Here is a 19884-nt window from a genome sequence, read left to right on the forward strand (position 1 = left end):
GAGACAAACAGAGATCATTCTGTCGTTTTTGAGACTGAATCCAAGTACTTCATTTCGGACTCTTTTGTTGACCATGATGGCTACTCCATTTCTTCTGAGGGATTCCTGCCCACAGTAGTAGATATAATGGTCATCTGAGTTAAATTCACACATTCCAGTCCATTTTAGTTCACTGATTCCTAGTATGTCGACGTTCACCCTTGCCATCTCTTGTTTGACCACTTCCAATTTGCCTTGATTCATGGACCTGACATTCCAGGTTCCTATGTGACATTGCTCTTTACAGCATTGGACCTTGCTTCTATCACCAGTCACATCCACAGCTGGGTATTGTTTTTGCTTTGGTTCCATCTTTCTCCACTGATCTCCAGTAGCATATTGGGCACCTACTGACCTGGGGAGTTCCTCGTTCAGTATCCTATTATTAAGAATACTGAAGTGGTTTGCCATTCCCTTCTCCAGTGGACAGAGGACATCATGAGAAACGCTGGACTGGAAGAAACACAAGCTGGAATCAAGATTGCCGGGAGAAATATCAATAACCTCAGATATGCAGATGACACCACCCTTATGGGAGAAAAGTGAAGAGGAACTAAAAAGCCTCTTGATGAAAGTGAAAGACGAGAGTGAAAAAGTTGGCATAAAGCTCAACATTCAGAAAACGAAGATCATGGCATCTGGTCCCATCACTTTTTGGCAAATAGATGGGGAAAGAGTGGAAACAGTGTCAGACTTTATTTTTTTTGGCTCCAAAATCACTGCAGATGATGATTGCAGCCATGAAATTAAAAGACACTTACTCCTTGGAAGAAAAGTTATGACCAACCTAGATAGCATATTGAAAAGCAGAGACATTACTTTGCCGACTAAGGTCCGTCTAGTCAGGCTATGATTTTTCCATGTATGGATGTGAGAGTTGGACTGTGAAGAAGGCTGAGCACCGAAGAATTGGTGCTTTTGAACTGTGGTGTTGGAGAAGACTCTTGAGAGTCCCTTGGACTGCAAGGAGATCCAACCAGTCCATTCTGAAGGAGATCGGCCCTGGGATTTCTTTGGAAGGAATGATGCTAAAGCTGAAACTCCAGTACTTTGGCCACCTCATGCAAAGAGTTGACTCATTGGAAAAGACTCTGATGCTGGGAGGGATTGGGGGCAGGAGGAGAAGGGGACAACAGAGGATAAGATGGCTGGATGGCATCACTGACTCAATGGACATGAGTCTGAGTGAACTCCGGGAGTTGGTGATGGACAGGGAGGCCTGGCGTGCTGCAATTCATGGGGTCGCAAAGAGTCGGACATGGCTGAGCGACTGAACTGAACTGAATCATGTTAAAAAACAGATTCGTGGTTTACTAGGGATAGGGGCGGGCTTCTCTGGTGACTCAGATGGTAAAGAATCTCCCTGCAAAACTGGAGACCTGAGTTTGATCCCTGGGTTGGGAAGATACCCTGGAGAAGGGAATGGCAACCCACGCCAGTACTCCTGCCTGGAGAATCCCTGTGGGCAGAGGACCCTGGAGGGCTACGGCCCATGGGATTGCAAAGTGTCGGACACAACTGAGTGACTAAGCACAGCACAGCACAGGACTGGGGGTGGATGGTATCTTCATTATGACTGTAGTGATGATTTCACAGGTATATATCAAAATTTATCAAACTGTCCAATGTTCAATTTATAGTACACTTTGTTGCCATTCATTTGCTAGGTTGTGTCAGACTCTTTGCCACCCCATGGACTGCAGCATACCAGGCTTCCCCGTCCTCCACAATTCCCTGGAGTTTGCTCAAGTTCCTGTCTACTGAGTCGGTGATGCTATCTAACCATCTCATCCTCTACTGCCCTCTTCTCCTTTGGTACACTCATGACACCTAAATAAAACAGCTACAGAATGCTAGCTTAAAAGAGAAAAGCCCCTGCTTGTTACAAGTGAGCCAACTTGAAAAGGAGAAAATATATGATTAACAGTGCTCTAAGACACAAAAACGTTTGCTCAATAGAAGCATAGTTGTTATTGCTATTATGCCCTATTCTACCCAAAGGCATCTGTATTAACAGAAAGAAAACTCTCAGGACCACCCTCACAAAGAGGCCAATAAACAAAGAGGCGTGGGGGAAAAGGAGCATGACATTATTTCTTAGGATGACCCTCAGCTCAACACAGGCAAATACAAAGAAGCCACAGCAAGAGCACGGACAAAAAACAAACACACAGAAAAAAACCCAAAAACAAAGAAACCCAAAGGTGGCCATCCAGGTGGGCAGCTCTTACCATCATGCTTAAAACAAGTAAATAAATGCATTTTCTTGTTTAAAACAAGTAGATAATTTGAGGAAATTCAGAGGAATGCCTGGGTCTCAGATCCTTCACATAATCCTCCACAGGATATAAACACTGAAGAAGAACAAGTTTAAGACCATTCCCCCAGGCCACTGTCTCAAGTGCACAATTCTGCAGCGCCACCTACTGGTAGCTCGCTGCCCTGGCCGCGCCCCTGCCTCACCATGGCATGGGCCAAGGGACTGGACTCCCCTATTAGCTCAGCACCCTGAGCGGCCTCGAGAAATGGTCACATGGAACACACACGGGGTTTTGCCTTCCCCTGTGTCTCCAGGACTCCCATTACTAAAAATTTTTATCACATTTTTAGGTCTAATTTTCAGATATCTGATTAAATAGTTTTTGAGTAGGGGCATAAATAGGCTCAAGCCAAGTACTGAAAAACAAAACTGTGCAGCTGAGACAGATTTAAAAGGCAACTGCAAGCTTCTGAAGAGACAGATGGAAAAGAGGCAGAGAAAGCAAGATTCAGAAAAATCAGGCACCTGTGGCCTTTCATGTCGAATTCTGCATGCATCACTAAGCTTGCAGGAGCCTGATTTAAATAACCTGTGACCAAGCAGAACAGAAAAGTAACATGCCCTACCTTACAAGCTGAGGCAAGCAGAGTCTTTGAATTGCTACAAGCAACACAAAATATTTCATAGCCATGTCCGTATCTAAAATTCAAAAACAGAAAATGGATGACCCTTGTATTAGGAAATGTATCTCTTCTCATGCTGCAAAATTTTTTTAATGTGAAAAGATTAACTTTAATCTCTCTAGCTAACACACAGTTCTTTTAAGAAATATTTCTGTCAAGGGAAGTATCTGGGGTAAAAGCAGAGAGTGGAGAAAAATGTAACTTCCTCGCAATAATATAACTTATTCAAACTACTAAATTAAATACAAGTTTTCACCCCTAACCAGTCAGTACAATAGATATTAATAACAAACCACAGAAAGGTTCAAATAGGGAACCACTGTAGGAAAAAAAAAAAGAGTAACAGTTAAAAAAAAAATGGTGCTATGCCTCTCTACTTTAAAAAATCAAAACCAACAAATCTAGTAACTATAATACACAGCATTATAAAAATCTACGTAAAGTTTGATTCTCACCCCTTATGAAGGCTACCAAGAGATCTTTAGATCTGGGGGTGGGGGACTGTAGCTAAGAGGAAAGCAAAGGAGAAAATCAAATTGTGGGGGGAAAAATATCACAAGTTAGGATAGAATCAGACCAAACAGCTAAGTATAGTTTAACTTACAGTTTTTGAACTTCAGGCCACAAAGTATTTTGCAGCAGATGGTCCTCAGTGGGAGGTTCTATAATAAATTTACAGTGTTGCAGTTAATTTTTCTATTTTCATGCAAGTGAATTCTGAAGCACAGATTTAGGTCACCGGTGACAGATAGCACACTATGTGTACTAATGATTCTAGTAAATCATACTTTTGCCTTTTCTTACCAGTAAGTAAGGAGGGTTGGAAGGCCACCTGGTGATACTCGAAACCAGCACTATTTAACAGCTCCTCTTCATCAGAATGCTGAGAAGCCATGTCTCCTAGTTTAAAAGAAGCATCAACATCATGAATGTGGTCCCATCTTCATGTCTCCTACACACATCCCAATGTTAAGGCCACCAGTGAGAAAGTGGCGGCACTTCAAGGGAGGGTAATTCAGCGCTGTATTCATGTGATTGCAAAGCCAAGGGTATTTCCACTACTCCGGTATTTTCCATATGTGCTGTGGTCAATTTCATAAAAATTCCTTCATTTTCCTTTGACCGAATATTTCCCAAACTTTTTATAAACTATGGAACGCGTTTTTCAGGCAACCCACATTAGTATCTGTGGTTGTAAGCGCTCCATGAAGTACACTTTGTAAAAGCAGCACCTATTTCAAGATGTGCAAGGATACATAGAGTAGTTACCATGAAATATCTGAGAGCATAGATGCCTATACTGTGATCTCTAAAAAGAGAAATCACCTGTAATGAACACTGGTACATGTTACACAAGTGTGTAACTAGGTGGTAAGTACCATTATAGGTTCAGTAATTCTGGAGACGAACTCAGTCTTACCCTGAAAGACAGCTTTATTGGATAATCCCAAAGCGGGGACAGTAGCTCCTTCTGGAAGATCACCGTCTTGCTGGAATAAAAAAATGTGAGACACGTCTTAGATGCTAAAAAGATACTGTTACCTCAGGCACTGCGGGAAAAAAAAAAAAATGCTATGCTCATTAATGCTGAGAAGCAGTGTAAAGACCACTTACACTGAGGGTTATCTACCCAGACTTCCATTTTCTGAACCAAGAGATGAAATGCTAAGCATTCATTCTCCAGCAGACAGGCTCCAGCTAACCCCAGCCCCAGCCCCCACCCAATCCATAAAATTGGGTATCCTCTCATCCACAAGCTCACTGAACCCTCACAGTTCAGTGGACTTCAGGGTTTGACAAGGAAAGCGCTGTGATGGCTTCTAGCGAAGAGTGGGCTGAAAACAGAAGGCCTGAACCTTTATTTACAAGAGAGTCTCATGGGTACATCCCTGGTGAGGCTCATGCAAACATGTTTCCCAAGAAGCCACTGTCATAGTATTTTCATTAAACATACTTAAAATTTTGAGTATTTTAAAACTTTTAAACAGAGTACTCTTTAAAGTGGCAATGCTTATTTAACTTATATGCAGAGTACATCATGAGAAACGCTGGGCTGGAAGAAACACAAGCTGGAATCAAGACTGCTGGGAGAAATATCAATAACTTCAGATATGCAGATGACACCACCCTTATGGCAGAAAGTGAAGAGGAACTAAAAAGCCTCTTGATGAAAGTGAAAGTGGAGAGTGAAAAAGTTGGCTTAAAGCTCAACACTCAAAAAATGAAGATCATGGCATCTGGTCCCATCACTTCATGGCATATAGATGGGGAAACAGTGGAAACAGTGTCAGACTTTATTTTGGGGGGCTCTAAAATCACCGCTGATGGTGACTGCAGCCATGAAATTAAAAGATGCTTACTCCTTGGAAGAAAAGTTATGACCAACCTAGATAGCATTTTGAAAAGCAGAGACACTACTTTGCCAACAAAGGTCCATCTAGTCAAGGCTATGGTTTTTCCAGTGGTCATGTATGGATGTGAGAGTTGGACTGTGAAGAAGGCTGAGCACCGAAGAATTGATGCTTTTGAACTGTGGTGTTGGAGAAGACTCTTGAGAGTCCCTTGGACTGCAAGGAGATCCAACCAGTCCATTCTGAAGGAGATCAGCCCTGGGATTCCTTTGGAAGGAATGATGCTAAAGCTGAAACTCCAATACTTTGGCCACTTCATGCGAAGAGTTGACTCATTGGAAGAGACTCTGATGCTGGGAGGGATTGGGGGCAGGAGGAGAAGGGGACGACAGAGGATGACATGGCTGGATGGCATCACTGACTCAATGGACGTGAGTCTGAGTGAACTCCGGGAGTTGGTGATGGACAGGGAGGCCTGGCGTGCTGTGCTTCATGGGGTCGCAAAGAGTCGGACATGACTGAGCAACTGAACTGAACTGAATCCGTTTATATGCTGCATATCAATTAAGTTATTACAAGTGAAACAAATACTAACCATCAAAACTGGCACATGTCCATAAGCTAACAGTATTTCTTAAAATCTAAACTTTGTATTGATGGAACTGAACACAAACATGAGCAAGGGGAATTTAAACTCAACAACACTGGTTACCTGAGACACAGGATGCTTTATTTTAGAAACCTAGAAAATGAAACACCATGGAAAAGAGCAAAAAAAGAGGCATTCCTACATATCCCAATATTTAATATGGGAAAAAAATATAAAAAGCAGCAAGTGGCTTTCCAGTCTACAGGATCCGTGTATCTTGGGACACAAAACTGAATATATACCAGGGACTAACTTCTCATGAAATCCCACCACCACATTTCAATGCCTAGAATTGTTAGATCCTCAAACCAACCAGCCCTCCACACCATGCTCAGTCTAATGACCACAATCCAGGCCCCTCTTTTGATCTTGTTCTATTGTCCATTAGCATTAGAAACTATGTAACAGCATCTTTCCTCTTCTTTACCTAACTAAGACAGCCTGTGGCCAGAGGTGTCCATGGGACACTGTAGGAAGCGCAGCTGGATATTTCTTTTAAAATGATTCTTTTTTTCTCCCAGACTGGCGCTAACATCCCTGCCTTCAAAGTCTCTGAGCTCAAAGGTTTCCTGTTCCCACATCACTCTTCCCCACAAAGCGCATTTCATCACTTCCTTTGTTCAGGACCCGTCGTCAGTACCAGAGTCTCAACTATGTCTGGCTCCCAGGTCCTCTACCATTAGACCTTTCCCCAGTTCTCCATTTCCTTTGAAAACACTTTTCATTCAAGCAGCTCTAACCACTCCCCTGCTCTCTTTCTCGCCTTCCTTCTGCCTATTAAAAGTGTACTTACCCTTCTCAAGCTCAGAAGCAAATTTGTGACCCAACTCTAAGGACTGCAAATGACTGTATGACATGCATTTCTGTGTAACACAACTACCTGGCTACTTGCTTTCCCTTCCCTCAAATCTGGTTACTTGATAATTTTTATAACCTATGTATTTTTATAAGTGCTCAAATCTTTTGTAGAAAGAGGGTAAAAATGAACATTAATAAAAACTTACCCCTTTCAAAATTCAAATGAAGCCCCATTTTCTCATTACTACAGTGACACTTCCTTCTATGACTATTACTTTAGCCAACACGAGATTCAGCAATTAACTGGTTTTATCTAACAATTTTAAGTACATGAGCTCCATTGCCCCCTACCCCTAATCTGCATCAAGATGATCATCTCCTTGAAAATATAACCCATTGTGTTTTATCACAGTTATCAAACACAATGAATATACACAGTATTTGTAGCTTAATTTAATATTTTAATTCTTTACAGTGTTTTGGGCTTATCTGTTATAAAATTTATTATACTAATATTTAAATTACTGCCTGTATAGTATACGCAAAAATTTATCAAGCCAATGATAAAATGATTTGACTTCCTTTCTACGCATACTCTCCACTTACAGCCTTACGTAAAACTTCTTTAAAATGTTATATGAAGTGGCGAAATCTAGTTAAAACATTTAGGGGAATACTCACATTACAAAGCACATGATTCAGTGACTGACCCGTAATGGCACAAAAATTTTCCACAAAATTCCGAGGTGCAGAAAATACTCGAAGAACTTTTTCATCTGCTCCAGACACAAACTGAAACCTACTGATCATTGCCAAACATTTAAGGTCATATCCATGTATCTGAGGCCTTGCAATTTCATGCCAAGTCACCTGGGTGCCAAAGAAGATTAAAAAAAAAAGATCACACGTTTCAAAAACTGAATTCTTTTCAACAAAGTATCAGACATAAAATCATTCATTATGCCATGAAAATGTGATCATGAGGCAGATTCATCCATGTTGTTATAAACAGTTCAATACTTTTTCTTGCTGAGTATTCCTTTTGTATGGCTATACCACAAATTGTTGATCCACTCACCTACTCAGATATCTGGGTTGTTTCCAGCTGTCTTACTGAGAAAACAGTCATGAACTTTCATGTACAAGTCTCTGTATGAATATATGCTCCTATTTCTCTTGAGTAAACACTTCTTGTGGGTATGATAATTGAATGATTATATAATTTTTAATAAACTGTCAAATTATTTCCCAAAGTGCCTATACATTTTACAATCCCACCAGCAGTGTAAGAAAGATACAGCTACCCACACCCTCATCAGCACTTGTGCAAGTCAGTCTTTAAACATTAATCATTCTAATAGTGGTGTAATGGTATCTCATTGTAGCTTTAATGTGCATTCCCTAATGACTAATGGTACTGAAATCTTTTCCTATTCTTATTTTCCATTAATATATCATCTTCAGAGAAATATCTTTTGCCCCATTCCCCCCCCTCCTCTTTTTTACTGGATTGTTTGTTTTTGATTTTACTGAGTTCTAAAAAGCTCTTTATAGACTCTAGATAAAAATCCTTTATCAGGTATGTGTTTTGTAAATATTTTCTCCCAGCTTGTGACTCATCTTTTAATTTTCCTGACAGCATGTTTCAAAGGGCAGAATTTTACATTTTGGATAGTCTGATTTACTGATTTTTTTTTTTTTAAAGGATCATGAGTAAACAACAACTGAGTAATATTGGTAGCAAATTACTAAGAGTCACAGAAAACCACTCCAAAATCATTTGCCTTTTTTGCTTGACTACAGTGTGCTCCCAATGTTCTCTACTAATTTTAATCTACCAAAACACTGCTAAAGCAGAAATGCCAAAATTTCATTAGCACTCACAGTCTGACCCACAGTCAGTTTCATGAATTTTTATCAGAAACTGAGTATACTTTGTAGTATATAGCACAGTTCAATGATTTATCAGTGGTAATGTTTTATTGTGGTTTTTGAAAGTTTAGGGCCAAGACTGAAGTTTCTTCAACAAAAACTAGGCTCACTATTAAGTGACACTATATGATATTAGAAATTAGCTTTTACTGCAGATCTGACAGTGTTTCCTAATGAATTAAAACTAAAATTACAAGGTAAAAGAGAACTTTTTTGTGGAACTAAAGTAAACACATTTTGGCAACTAACATTTTAATTGTTTGAATTAGAAAGAATACATGTGTGCTTAAATTTGTTTTTTACTGAAATACAGTTGAAATATGTAATATTATGTTAGTTTCAACACAGTGTACAACATAGTGACTTGACATTTAAATACATTACAAAACAGTCACCATAATAAATCTAGTAACCACCCACCTGTCCTCATATGAAGTTGTTAAAACACTATTGACCATATTCCTTATGCTCTGTATCATACCCCTGTGACTTATTTATAACTGAAAGTTTGTGCCTTTTAATCCCTTCACCTATTTCGCCCAGCTTCACACCTCTGGAAAACACTCACTTATTCTTTGTATAAGTTTGTTTTCACTGTTTGCTCGTTTGTTTTTTAGATTACACATATACATCACACTGTCTTTCTCCATCTAACTTGTATCACTTAGCACAGTATCCTCTAGATTCATCTATTTTATTATAAATGGCAAGACTTTAGTTTCCTCTTTAAAATTTTTTTTTACTTTTTAATTTCACTGAAGTAAAGTTAATTTAAAAGGTTGTGTTAATTTCTGCTATACAGCAAAGTGACTCAGTTATATACATATTTAAGACTTCATTTTTTAATGGCTAATATTCCATTGTATGTATACCATGTCTTCTTTATCTATCAATAGATACTTAGCTGCTTCCATATCTTGGCTATTGTTAATAATGTAATTATTTACAATAATTACATTAAATAAACATATGTACTGTAAATAATGCTTCAATAAACATGGGAGTGGATGTATCTTTTCAAATTAGTACTGTTTTCTTTAAATACCCAGAAATGAAATTCCTAGATCATGGGGTAGTTCTATTTTTAATTTTTTGAGGAACCTCCACTCCATTTTCCATAGCTACAATTTACAATCCTACCAACAGGGCAGAAGGGCTCCTTTTCTCCACATCCTTGCCACTATTCACTGTTTGTTATCTATTTGATCACAGCCACTCTGAGAGATGAAAGGGAGTATCTCATTGTGGTTCTGATTTGCAGTTCCCTGATGGTTAGTGTTGAGCATCTGTTCACACATCTACTGGTCATCTGCATGTCTTCTTTGGAATGCTTCAGTTTTTAAGAAACCTATTTTACAGGGTAGCTATATCATTTTGCATTCCCACTGGCAATGTATGAAAGTTCCGGTCTCTCTGCAACCTACTACCACTTGCCACTGTCAGTATTTTATACCTCAGATATCCCAGAGGGTGTGCAGTGGCATCTCATCATTTTAATTTGCATTTCCCTAATGGCTAATGTTGCTGCCCTTCTCTTCATGAGCTCAAGGATGTTCTTTTCAAATGGATCCGTCAAGAAGAAGATGTTTTACCTGTGACTGGTCTTTTCTCTTCCAAGGAGCAAAAAGTCGAGTTGTCTGGTCAGTACCAACAGTGATGATAAATTCTCCTTCTGGATCCCACGTTAGGTCTTGGACACCATCAAAGTGTCCTGAAATAACAATCTCTGGAGTCCACTCTTTCTGCAACAAAAGTGTTCATGATACATCAAAATAATCAATGTATTTTCATTCAAAATTAAGTCTGATAATGCCTTCAGCCCTCAGGTCTGATATGGGAAAGACCATGGCTCCCAAACAAGGTGAAAAGTTCAGTAAAAAAGATGGAAATTCACAGTAACAGGATCTGTTTTTTCAGTCAAGCAGATTAGAACTTAAACATTCAAATATGTGTTATGTCCTTCAAAGCAGTTTCCTTGGGGAAGTCCCCTCCATTTGCCATTTGTGAATGCTTCCTGGAACCTAGACATTACCCAATAGTTCTGTGCCTCAATTAACTCTACTGAAAAAGAGCTACCTAGCTCCTACAGTCATTATGATAGTCAGATGAATCTATATTTATACAACACTGGCACATACTAGGTATCAGTAATACACAACTATTTAATTGTCAAACTAAATAATAAAGAGTATTGGCTAACACGAGTCTGTAGATGACCAACTCTCTTTGTTAAGTAGAAAGCTGCAGGTGTAGAGGACAGAGGTTAAATCAAACCTAGTTAGTCTACCTCCTGAGGGAGCCAGCACCAGTAACCAGGAAATAAATAATCAAATGCTGCTGTTGCTAAGTTGCTTCAGTCGTGTCCAGCTCTGTGCGACCTCACAGATGGCAGCCTATCAGCCTTCCCCGTCCCTGGGATTCTCCAGGCAAGAACACTGGAGTGGGTTGCCATTTCCTTCCCCAGTGCATGAAAGTGAAAAGTGAAGTTGCTCAGTCGTGTCCATCTCTTTGCGACCCCATGGACTGCAGCCTACCAGGCTCCTCCATCCATGGGATTTTCCAGGCAAGAGTACTGGAGTGGGTTGCCATTGCCTTCTCCGATAATGAAAGGAAATATAGAAAATGTCCACAGAGCATCTTTTGGAACAACTCAAGTGGTATAAAACTTGAACTTTAGAGAAAAATTAAATTTATATAAATAGCTAAAAGGTCGTTCAAAGCCAATGCTGATGAATGTGGTTAAGCCATATTATTTTCTGGCCAAAAACATAAACAGGCTAGAACAAAGAAATGCTGTTCATTTCTTCTGTGATATAAAAATTGACTCTAAAGTTAGCACTAATGAGAGTTTCCAAAAGATTCAGAAAAAAGTACAGCACTGTTGACTATCAACACAGCTCTGAAGGGCAGCATTTGTTTTTAGAAATTGCCCTTGATTGTAACAAATGTGTGTGGGATGTGGAGAGTGGAGGCAGCTATGCATACTTGGGTGGCAGGGGTAAATGGGAACTCTATTTTCTGCTCAATTTTTCCTGTAAATATAAAATTTTTCTAATAAATAAAGTCTATTAAAGAAATACTCTAAATATTTGGTAAACTATTATAAATCTGAAATCAAGTTTTAAGCAAAACTACAGTGAAATTCTGTCCTCTGGTTTGAGTAGTAGAGTTCCTCCCTACTCATCTAATGCTTTTTCTTATGAAGGCCCTCAAAGACCAGATAAAATATGGCTCAAAGGAGCTCTTAAGAACAAAATTAAATTTATCCTAAAAAAGTCTCATTGGAAAGTGTCATAGATAATGATTCCCTGGTTCATATAATAGTAAAAACAATCTTAAAGGTCAACTCCAAATGGCAGATACAAAGGGGAAAAGTGAATCACTGCATGTACTGAGAATTCAAATCCTTCTATACGACACAACTATTACAAAGCTCACAAACTAAAGGTCAAGCAAATTCATGAATCTGTACCTAAATAAGTACCATGCACTAACCAATTGCACCACTCAGGATACATGAATTTTTCCTTTGTAAGGGAAGCCATTAGATGCACATTCAAACTCTGCTGACTCAATTCTGCTCAAAGGTTGTGACTTCTTTCATCTATTTATTTAGAATATATAGTATTAACTATGTGTCAGGCCCTGCATTTCACACTGTACAAGTATTAACTCATTTTAGCATCATAAAATCCCTCTCAGTAAAGTTCAGTTCAGTTGCTCAGTCGTGTCTGACTCTGCGACCCCACGGACTGCAGCACACCAGGCCTCCCGGTCCATCATCAACTCCCGAAGCTTACTCAAACTCATGTCCATTGAGTCGATGATGCCATCCAACCATCTCATCCTCTGTTGTCGCCTTCTCCTCCTGCCCTCAATCTTTCCCAGCATCAGGGTCTTTTCAAATGTTCTTCACATCAGTATGGCCAAAGTATTGGAGTTTCAGCTTCAGCATCAGTCCTTCCAATGAATATGCAGGACTGATTTCCTTTAAGATGGACTGGTTGGATCTCCTTGCAGTCCAAAGGATTCTCAAGAGTCTTCCCCAACACCACAGTTCAAAAGCATCAATTCTTCGGCACTCAGCTTTCTTTATAGTCCAACTCTCACATCCATACATGACTACTGGAAAAACCATAGTCTTGACTAGATGGACCTTAGTCGGCAAAGTAATGTCTGCTTTTTAATAAGCTGTCGAAGTTGGTCATAACTTTTCTTCCAAGGAGCAAGCGTCTTTTAATTTCATGGCTGCAATCACCATCTGCAGTGATTTTGGAGCCCCCCAAAATAAAGTCTCTCACTGTTTCCACTGTTGCCCCATCTATTTGCCATGAGGAGATGGGACCTGATGCCATGATCTTAGTTTTCTCAGTGTTGAGTTTCAAGCCAACTTTTTCACTCTTCTCTTTCACTTTCATCAAGAGGCTCTTTAGTTCTTCACTTTCTGCCATAAGGGTGGTGTCATCTGCCTATCTGAAAATTATTGATATTTCTCCCAGTAATTATGGATATTTCTCATGATGTACTCTGCACAGAAGTCAAATAAGCAGGGTGACAATATACAGCCTTGACGAACTCCTTTCCCGATTTGGAACCAGTATTCTACGTCCAGTTCTAACTGTTGCTTCCTGACCTATATACAGATTTCTCAAGAGGTAGGTCAGGCAGTCTGGTATTTCCATCTCTTTCAGAATTTTCCAGAGTTTGTTGTGGTCCACACAATCAAAGGCTCTGGCATAGTCAATAAAGCAGAAATAGATGGTTTTCTGGAACTCTCTTGCTTTTTCTATGATCCAGCAGATGTTGGCAATTTGATCTCTGGTTCCTCTGCCTTTTCTAAATCCAGCTTGAACATCTGGAAGTTCATGGTTCACGTATTGTTGAAGCCTGGCTTGGAGAATTTTGAGCATTACTTTACTAGCGTGTGAGATGAGTGCAATTATGTGGTAGTTTGAGCATTCTTTGGCATTCCCTTTCTTTGGGTTTGGAATGAAAAATGACCTTTTCCAGTCCTGTGGCCACTGCTGAGTTTTCCAAATTTGCTGGCAAACTGAGTATAGCAGTTTCACAGCATCATCTTTTAGGGTTTGAAATAGCTCACCTGGAATTCCATCACCTCCAGTAGCTTGGTTCACATTCCAGGATGTCTGGATCTAGGTGAGTGATCATACCATCGTGATTATCTGGGTCATGAAGATCATTTTTGTATAGTTTTTCTGTGTATTCTTGCCACCTCTTCTTAATATCTTCTGCTTCTGTTAGGTCCATACCATTTCTGTCCTTGATTATGCCTATCTTTGCATGAAATGTTCCCTTGGTATCTAATTTTCTTGAAGGGATCTCCAGTCTTTCCCATTTGCACTGATCACTGAGGAAGGCTTTCTTATCTCTTTTTTGCAATTCTTTGGGACTCTGCGTTCAAATGGGTATATCTTTCCTTTTCTCCTTTACCTTTCGCTTCTTTTCACAGCTATTTGTAAGGCCTCCTCAGACAACCATTCTGCATTTTTGCATTTCTTTTTCTTGGGGATGGTCTTGATCATTGCCTTCTGTACAATGTCACGAACCTCCATCCATAGTTCTTCAGGCACTCTATCAATCAGATCTAATCCCTTGAATCTATTTGTCACTTCCACTGTATAATCATAAGGGGTTGACTTAGGTCATATCTGAATGGTCTAGTGGTTTTCCCTATTTTCTTCAATATAAGTCTGAATTTGGCAATAAGGAGTTCATGATCTGAGTCACAGTCAGCTCCCAGTCTTGTTTCTGCTGACTGTATACAGCTTCTCCATCTTTGGCTGCAAAGAATATAATAAATCTGATTTCGGTATTGACCATCTGGTGATGTCCACGTGTAGAGTCTTCTCTTGTGTTGTTGGAAGAGGGTCTTTGCTATGAGCAGTGTGTCCTCTTGGCAAAACTCCAAAATCCTTCTCAGTTCAGTTCAGTTCAGTCACTCAGTCGTGTCCGACTCTTTGTGACCCCATGAAATGCAGCATGCCAGGCCTCCCTGTCCATCACCAACTCACAGAGTTCACCCAAACCCACATTCATTGAGTCGGTGATGCCATCCAGCCATCTCATCCTCTGTCGTTCCCTTTTCCTCCTGCCCCCAATCCCTCCCAGCATCAGAGTCTTTTCCAATGAGTCAACTCTTCACATGAGGTGGCCAAAGTACTGGAGTTTCAGGTTTAGCATCATTCCTTCCAAAGAATACCCAGGACTGATCTCCTTCAGAATGGACTGGTTGGATCTCCTTGCAGTCCAAGGGACTCTCAAGAGTCTTCTCCAACACCACAGTTCAAAAGCATCGATTCTTCAGTGCTCAGCTTTCTTCACAGTCCAACTCTCACATCCATACACGACCACTGGAAAAACCATAGCCTTGACTGGACGGGCCTTTGTTGGCAAAGTAACGTCTCTGCTTTTGAATACGTTATCTAGGTTGGTCATAACTTTCCTTCCAAGGAGTAAGCATCTTTTAATTTCATGGCTGCAATCACCATCTCCAGTGATTTTAGAGCCCCCAAAAATAAAGTCTGACACTGTTTCCACTGTTTCCCCATCTATTTCCCATGAAGTGATGGGACCAGATGCCATATCCCTCTCAGTAGGTGTTATTACTGTCCATATTTTTACAGATGAGTAATCTGAGACAAAGGTTCAATAATGTCCTCAAAAACATAGCTAGTAAGTTCTGGGGCCAAGATCCACATGCTCCTAACACTGTTTCTGTCATCCCATTTCCCCAAACCCAGAGAAGCAGACTGGAAGCAAATTAGGAAGCAAGAGATTGGAATAATACTGTAAAGCAGCTATTATACCTACCTAGAGAAAGATTATTCCTCTCCAAGAGATTAAAAAGTGTAAGAGAGATCTAGAAAAGCCCAATATTTGCAGGATCATTTAGAATTACATATATCAAGAGCCCCTGAGAGCATTAATATATTCCTTCATAAAATAACAGGTCCTTCTAAATGCTCTTATGTCAGTCAGTCATTCAACAACTCAAGAAATTATCAGTGGAGCACCTAGCTAACCAACAGGAAAACATCAAATTATGTTATCTTGCATAAGACAAAGAAATTAAACATTTTAGGAAAAACTCTCATCACAAAATGTATATAGCTTAAGGGAGAGCTTAAATTTTATGCAGTTTAAACTTCACTTATGTAAAAATTTTAACTACATGCAAATTTTAATATTGCAACAATGTTAGACAGTTGAATTTTATTCTTAGAAAAGCATAAATTTCTTACTTAGTATAACAACAGAATAACATCTACAGAAAAAGTGGCGTCATCTGAACTTAAATGCCTCTATGTTTTAGAAGAGTGTTAGAGATAAAACAACACTGTTTCCCTAGGTTTCACTTACGATTTACTCTATTTGATCAGAAATGATTTAAAAGCATTTTCCTTACTGGGTTGGTAGCATTCTGTTTCCATAGGTGCAACGCTCCGTGGAAAGCATGAGCGATGATCATGGAGCCATCTTCATTGAACTGGCAATCATAAAATCCCAGGGTATTGCCACCCACTTCTCCTACTCGAACCTACTCAACAATACACAGAAAACAATTCTTAACTGATTTCTCACAACAGTAACCACTGATTCCAGAGACTGTGTTCTCACTTATTTAACATAACACTGACTTGGGATTTACTGCTTCACGTACTCATTTTCCTTTTCCTTAAATATTCACATTTTACCTGTTCTAGCCAAACTCCTGACTCTTCATCTGGAGCCCAAAGAATCATGGTTTTATCCATTGAGGCAGACAACAATCTCATTGGCTGTTGTAGGATACCATCTAGAGAAAAAAACCAAACTACAGTAAGTCCTCTAAATAAAAAATTCAAATTGCACACTTTCATAGAGGCAAAGTGTGCTCGCCATGTCCAGTCACATAAAGTTAGTTCACGTGTCTAGCATGCATTTGTCACCTGTATGCATCCTCTACAAGTGGTCATGCTTTTGGGTACTTTACAGCACTGTATAGAGTCCAGTGGTACAGTATCGTTATTTTAAGCTAGATCTGCAAGAGGGCGACTTCACTGAACTCCTTGCTCTGCGATACAAGGCACTTTCTAATGAAGACCTCCAATGAAGAATTGGGAGGCCCACAGAAAGGACAAAGAGAGAAGAGAGGAAAAAGAAACTGAAGAACTGAAGAGATTCACGACACAGGAAACGGCAAGAGGATTTTCTTTACTTGAGGAGGCACTGTTGGTTCTTCAGGCACGGGACCTGAACGTAGACCAGTACCCGAGGGTTGCCGCAGCCATTCGGAGTGCAATCCAGTGCTACCTTGTCATCTATGACAAGAGAAAGAGAGCTGCTACCCAGACATCACTGGATCATTTTTTCAACAGGCTTACACAGAACTGAATCCAGGAAAGAACCAATCCTTTGCCATCAACATCAGGTGTTGGGTGAGACTGCAGCCTGGCCTTCATCTTTCAGCACCCCTTCAGCTCTACCATCTCCCACCTCTTCTCCCTCCTCCCGTCAGTAACTCTTCTTGCCTGATCACTTGATGCCAGCCCCTGTATGCCAGCTGTTGTACTGCACTACTGTACTTTTCAAGGTAAAATGCTCTAAGATTAAAGATGTTTTATTATTAGTGTGAAAGTATTATACATTTATTATAGTACTGTACTATATAGCTGAGTGTATTAAGCTAAAAAGGCAGGTTGTACAAGCACAAATGCATATTGATATCATTTTAACAGCTACAAAACAGTTTTATGAATACATAAATATGTGTAGTATAAAAGGATAAAAAGTGCATGGGAATAACTGAATTCAGCCTTAAGGGAAGGATGGAGGGGGAAGGGTTTAGGAAAAACTACAGGGATCCCCGTATCTATATCCAATTTATCTCTTATTTTAATTAATTTATTTATTCTTGGTTGTGCTGGGTCTCCATTGCTGTGCAGGTCCTCTCTAGTTGTGGCGAGTAGGGGCGCGAGGGCTTCTCACGGCGGTGGCGTCTCTTGCTGCGGAGCACAGGCTCCAGGCGCACAGCCTTCGGTAGCTGCAGTGTGTGGGCTCAGTTGTGGCTCGCGGGGTCAGCAGTTGGGGCACACGGATTCAGTTGCTCTGCAGCATGTGGAACATTTCATGCCTGAGATTGAACCCAGGGCCCCTGCACTGGCAGGAGATTCTGATCCACTGAACCACCAGGGAAGTCCTATAATATCTAATTTATCCTTTTTAAACTGCAGCAAATATGACATAATTTAATAAAAGCTGGATGGTGTTACCTGAGCATTAATTACTGCTGCTCTCTATTCTTGTCTTGGGGAAGGGGCTGGGAAGAGAAAACGGGGCTGCTGCCATGCTCAGCTCTACACCTCAGTGCCAACTCGAACATGCACACAATTATCACTCCATAAATAGAGGTTAAGGGCAAAAGAAAGAAGGAAAATCTTTACTTAGTCATAAATGATGTAGCTGGGTATTACCAACTTTGTATTTCCAAGGGTAAAGGGTCAAGTGAAGTTGGCTTGAAAGTCAATTTCTCTTAAATTCCACAAGGACCAGGTAAAAACTTTAAAGATAAAAAGTTAAAAGCTGCATGGCAGTTTTGGCATCAAAGCAGGAATCATAGTTTTTTCTCTTTTAGAAATATAACTTGCAATGGAATTGACGAGCTAGCTGAACAGGTTACAGTATTCTACTTTGCCAACATGAAAATGTCTTATACTTGAGATTTCTTTTTTAAAAATTATTTGTTTGTTTTGGCTGGGTTGGGTCTTCATTGTGGCGTACTGGCTCTTCGCTGCTGTGCTAGGGCTTTCTTGAGTTGCAGCAAGCAGGGGCTTCTCTTGAGTTGTAGCAGACAGGCTCCTCATTGCAGCGGCTTCTCTTGTTGCGGAGCATGGGATCTAGAGTACGTGGGCCCAGCAGTTGGGGTTCACAGGCTTAGTTGCCCTGTGACATGTGGGAACTTAGTTCCAGACCAGGGATCGAACCTGTGTCCCCTGCACTGGCAGGCAGATTCTTAACCACTGGACCACAAGAGAAGTCCCTGAGATTTCTAATTACACTCAAAAATAGCCTCTACTTCATTTGGTCAGCTTAAAATTCTATCAGTCAGACTTAACTGAAATGAGGGCTTTGTGTTTGCTTTTCTTCCTACCTTTGTAAAATGAAGGCTGCCAATGAACTGCATTTACCCAGTTTTCATGACCAGCCAGTACAGTCTCCAGAGTAACCGCAAATGTTATTTTAATACCTACAACAACAAAAAAAGATTCTTCCCACAAAGCTCTTTTTAAAAGGAACATTTTCATAACCAACTCAGCTGTACAATTACATTAAAAAAAAATCAGAACAGAACATGATTTAGATTCAACAAAAAACACTGAATTCTAAATTTCATTAACTTTACCCCTTGTTCAAAATTACAGGAGAAAAAAGATACGTAAACTCTAAAGATGTATAGATTTTTCTTTATGTTTTGCCTGCTGCTGTTGCTGCTGTTAAGTCACTTCAGTTGTGTCGGACTCTGTGTGACCCCATAGACAGCAGCCCACCAGGCTCCCCCGTCCCTGGGATTCTGCAGGCAAGAACACTGGAGTGGGGTGCCATTTCCGTCTCCAATGTATGAAAGAAAAAAGTGAAAGGGAAGTCGCTCAGTTGTGTCCGACTCTTCACGACCCCATGGACTGCAGCCTACCAGGCTCCTCTGTCCATGGGATTTTCCAGGCAAGAGTACTGGAGTGGGCTGCCATTTGCCTACTTAGCTATAAATAAAAATTAAGGGATATGTTCTATTTTAAATTTTCAGGGACAGTGACTCTTATGTTATAATTAAAAAACAAAAAAGACATGCCAGCCTCCTTTGCAATCCTCACTCATTATATGAAATAGTCTAAACTACCATTAAAAAGAGACAACACTCCTAAGATAAATGTAAAAATAAAGGAAGTCAAATCAGTACTGTGAACTTTCAAACAAAATAATTAATGAAAATATCACAAAAGTTTTCATATTTGGAAACAATGTGCTGCTTATAGTATTTCTTGGTTCTCTCCATAAATCTGTCACCAAATCTCAACTCTAATGGGCGTTATAACCAAGAAGAGTAATAACAAAGAAGTGTATTTCTGGATGAACAATGTTAAGTAAGGATTAGCATTATGATTTTCATACCCATAG

At 40.0% G+C, this 19884-nt stretch overlaps 1 protein-coding gene across 9 annotated transcripts in view; it reads right to left on the reverse strand.

Annotated features, from left to right (window-relative positions):
- The window catches only part of ELP2 (elongator acetyltransferase complex subunit 2), a 55347-nt gene that overhangs the window by 14509 nt on the left and 20954 nt on the right, over positions 1–19884 (reverse strand). For 5 of the 9 annotated variants that reach the window (XM_068993828.1, XM_068993825.1, XM_068993822.1 and 2 more), the window contains 9 exons: positions 18863–18958; positions 16428–16528; positions 16139–16270; positions 10305–10454; positions 7462–7650; positions 4403–4472; positions 3787–3882; positions 3587–3644; positions 2926–2998 (listed from right to left, as the gene is read on the reverse strand). In XM_068993828.1, the coding sequence (XP_068849929.1) occupies positions 2926–2998; positions 3587–3644; positions 3787–3882; positions 4403–4472; positions 7462–7650; positions 10305–10454; positions 16139–16270; positions 16428–16528; positions 18863–18958 (965 nt within the window). The remainder of the gene's footprint in view (positions 1–2925; positions 2999–3586; positions 3645–3786; positions 3883–4402; positions 4473–7461; positions 7651–10304; positions 10455–16138; positions 16271–16427; positions 16529–18862; positions 18959–19884) is intronic. The other 4 variants (XM_068993829.1, XM_068993824.1, XM_068993826.1 and 1 more) reach the window with 2 other exon arrangements.

This window comes from Capricornis sumatraensis, chromosome 21 (assembly GCF_032405125.1).
Source record: "Capricornis sumatraensis isolate serow.1 chromosome 21, serow.2, whole genome shotgun sequence".
NCBI lineage: Eukaryota > Metazoa > Chordata > Mammalia > Artiodactyla > Bovidae > Capricornis > Capricornis sumatraensis.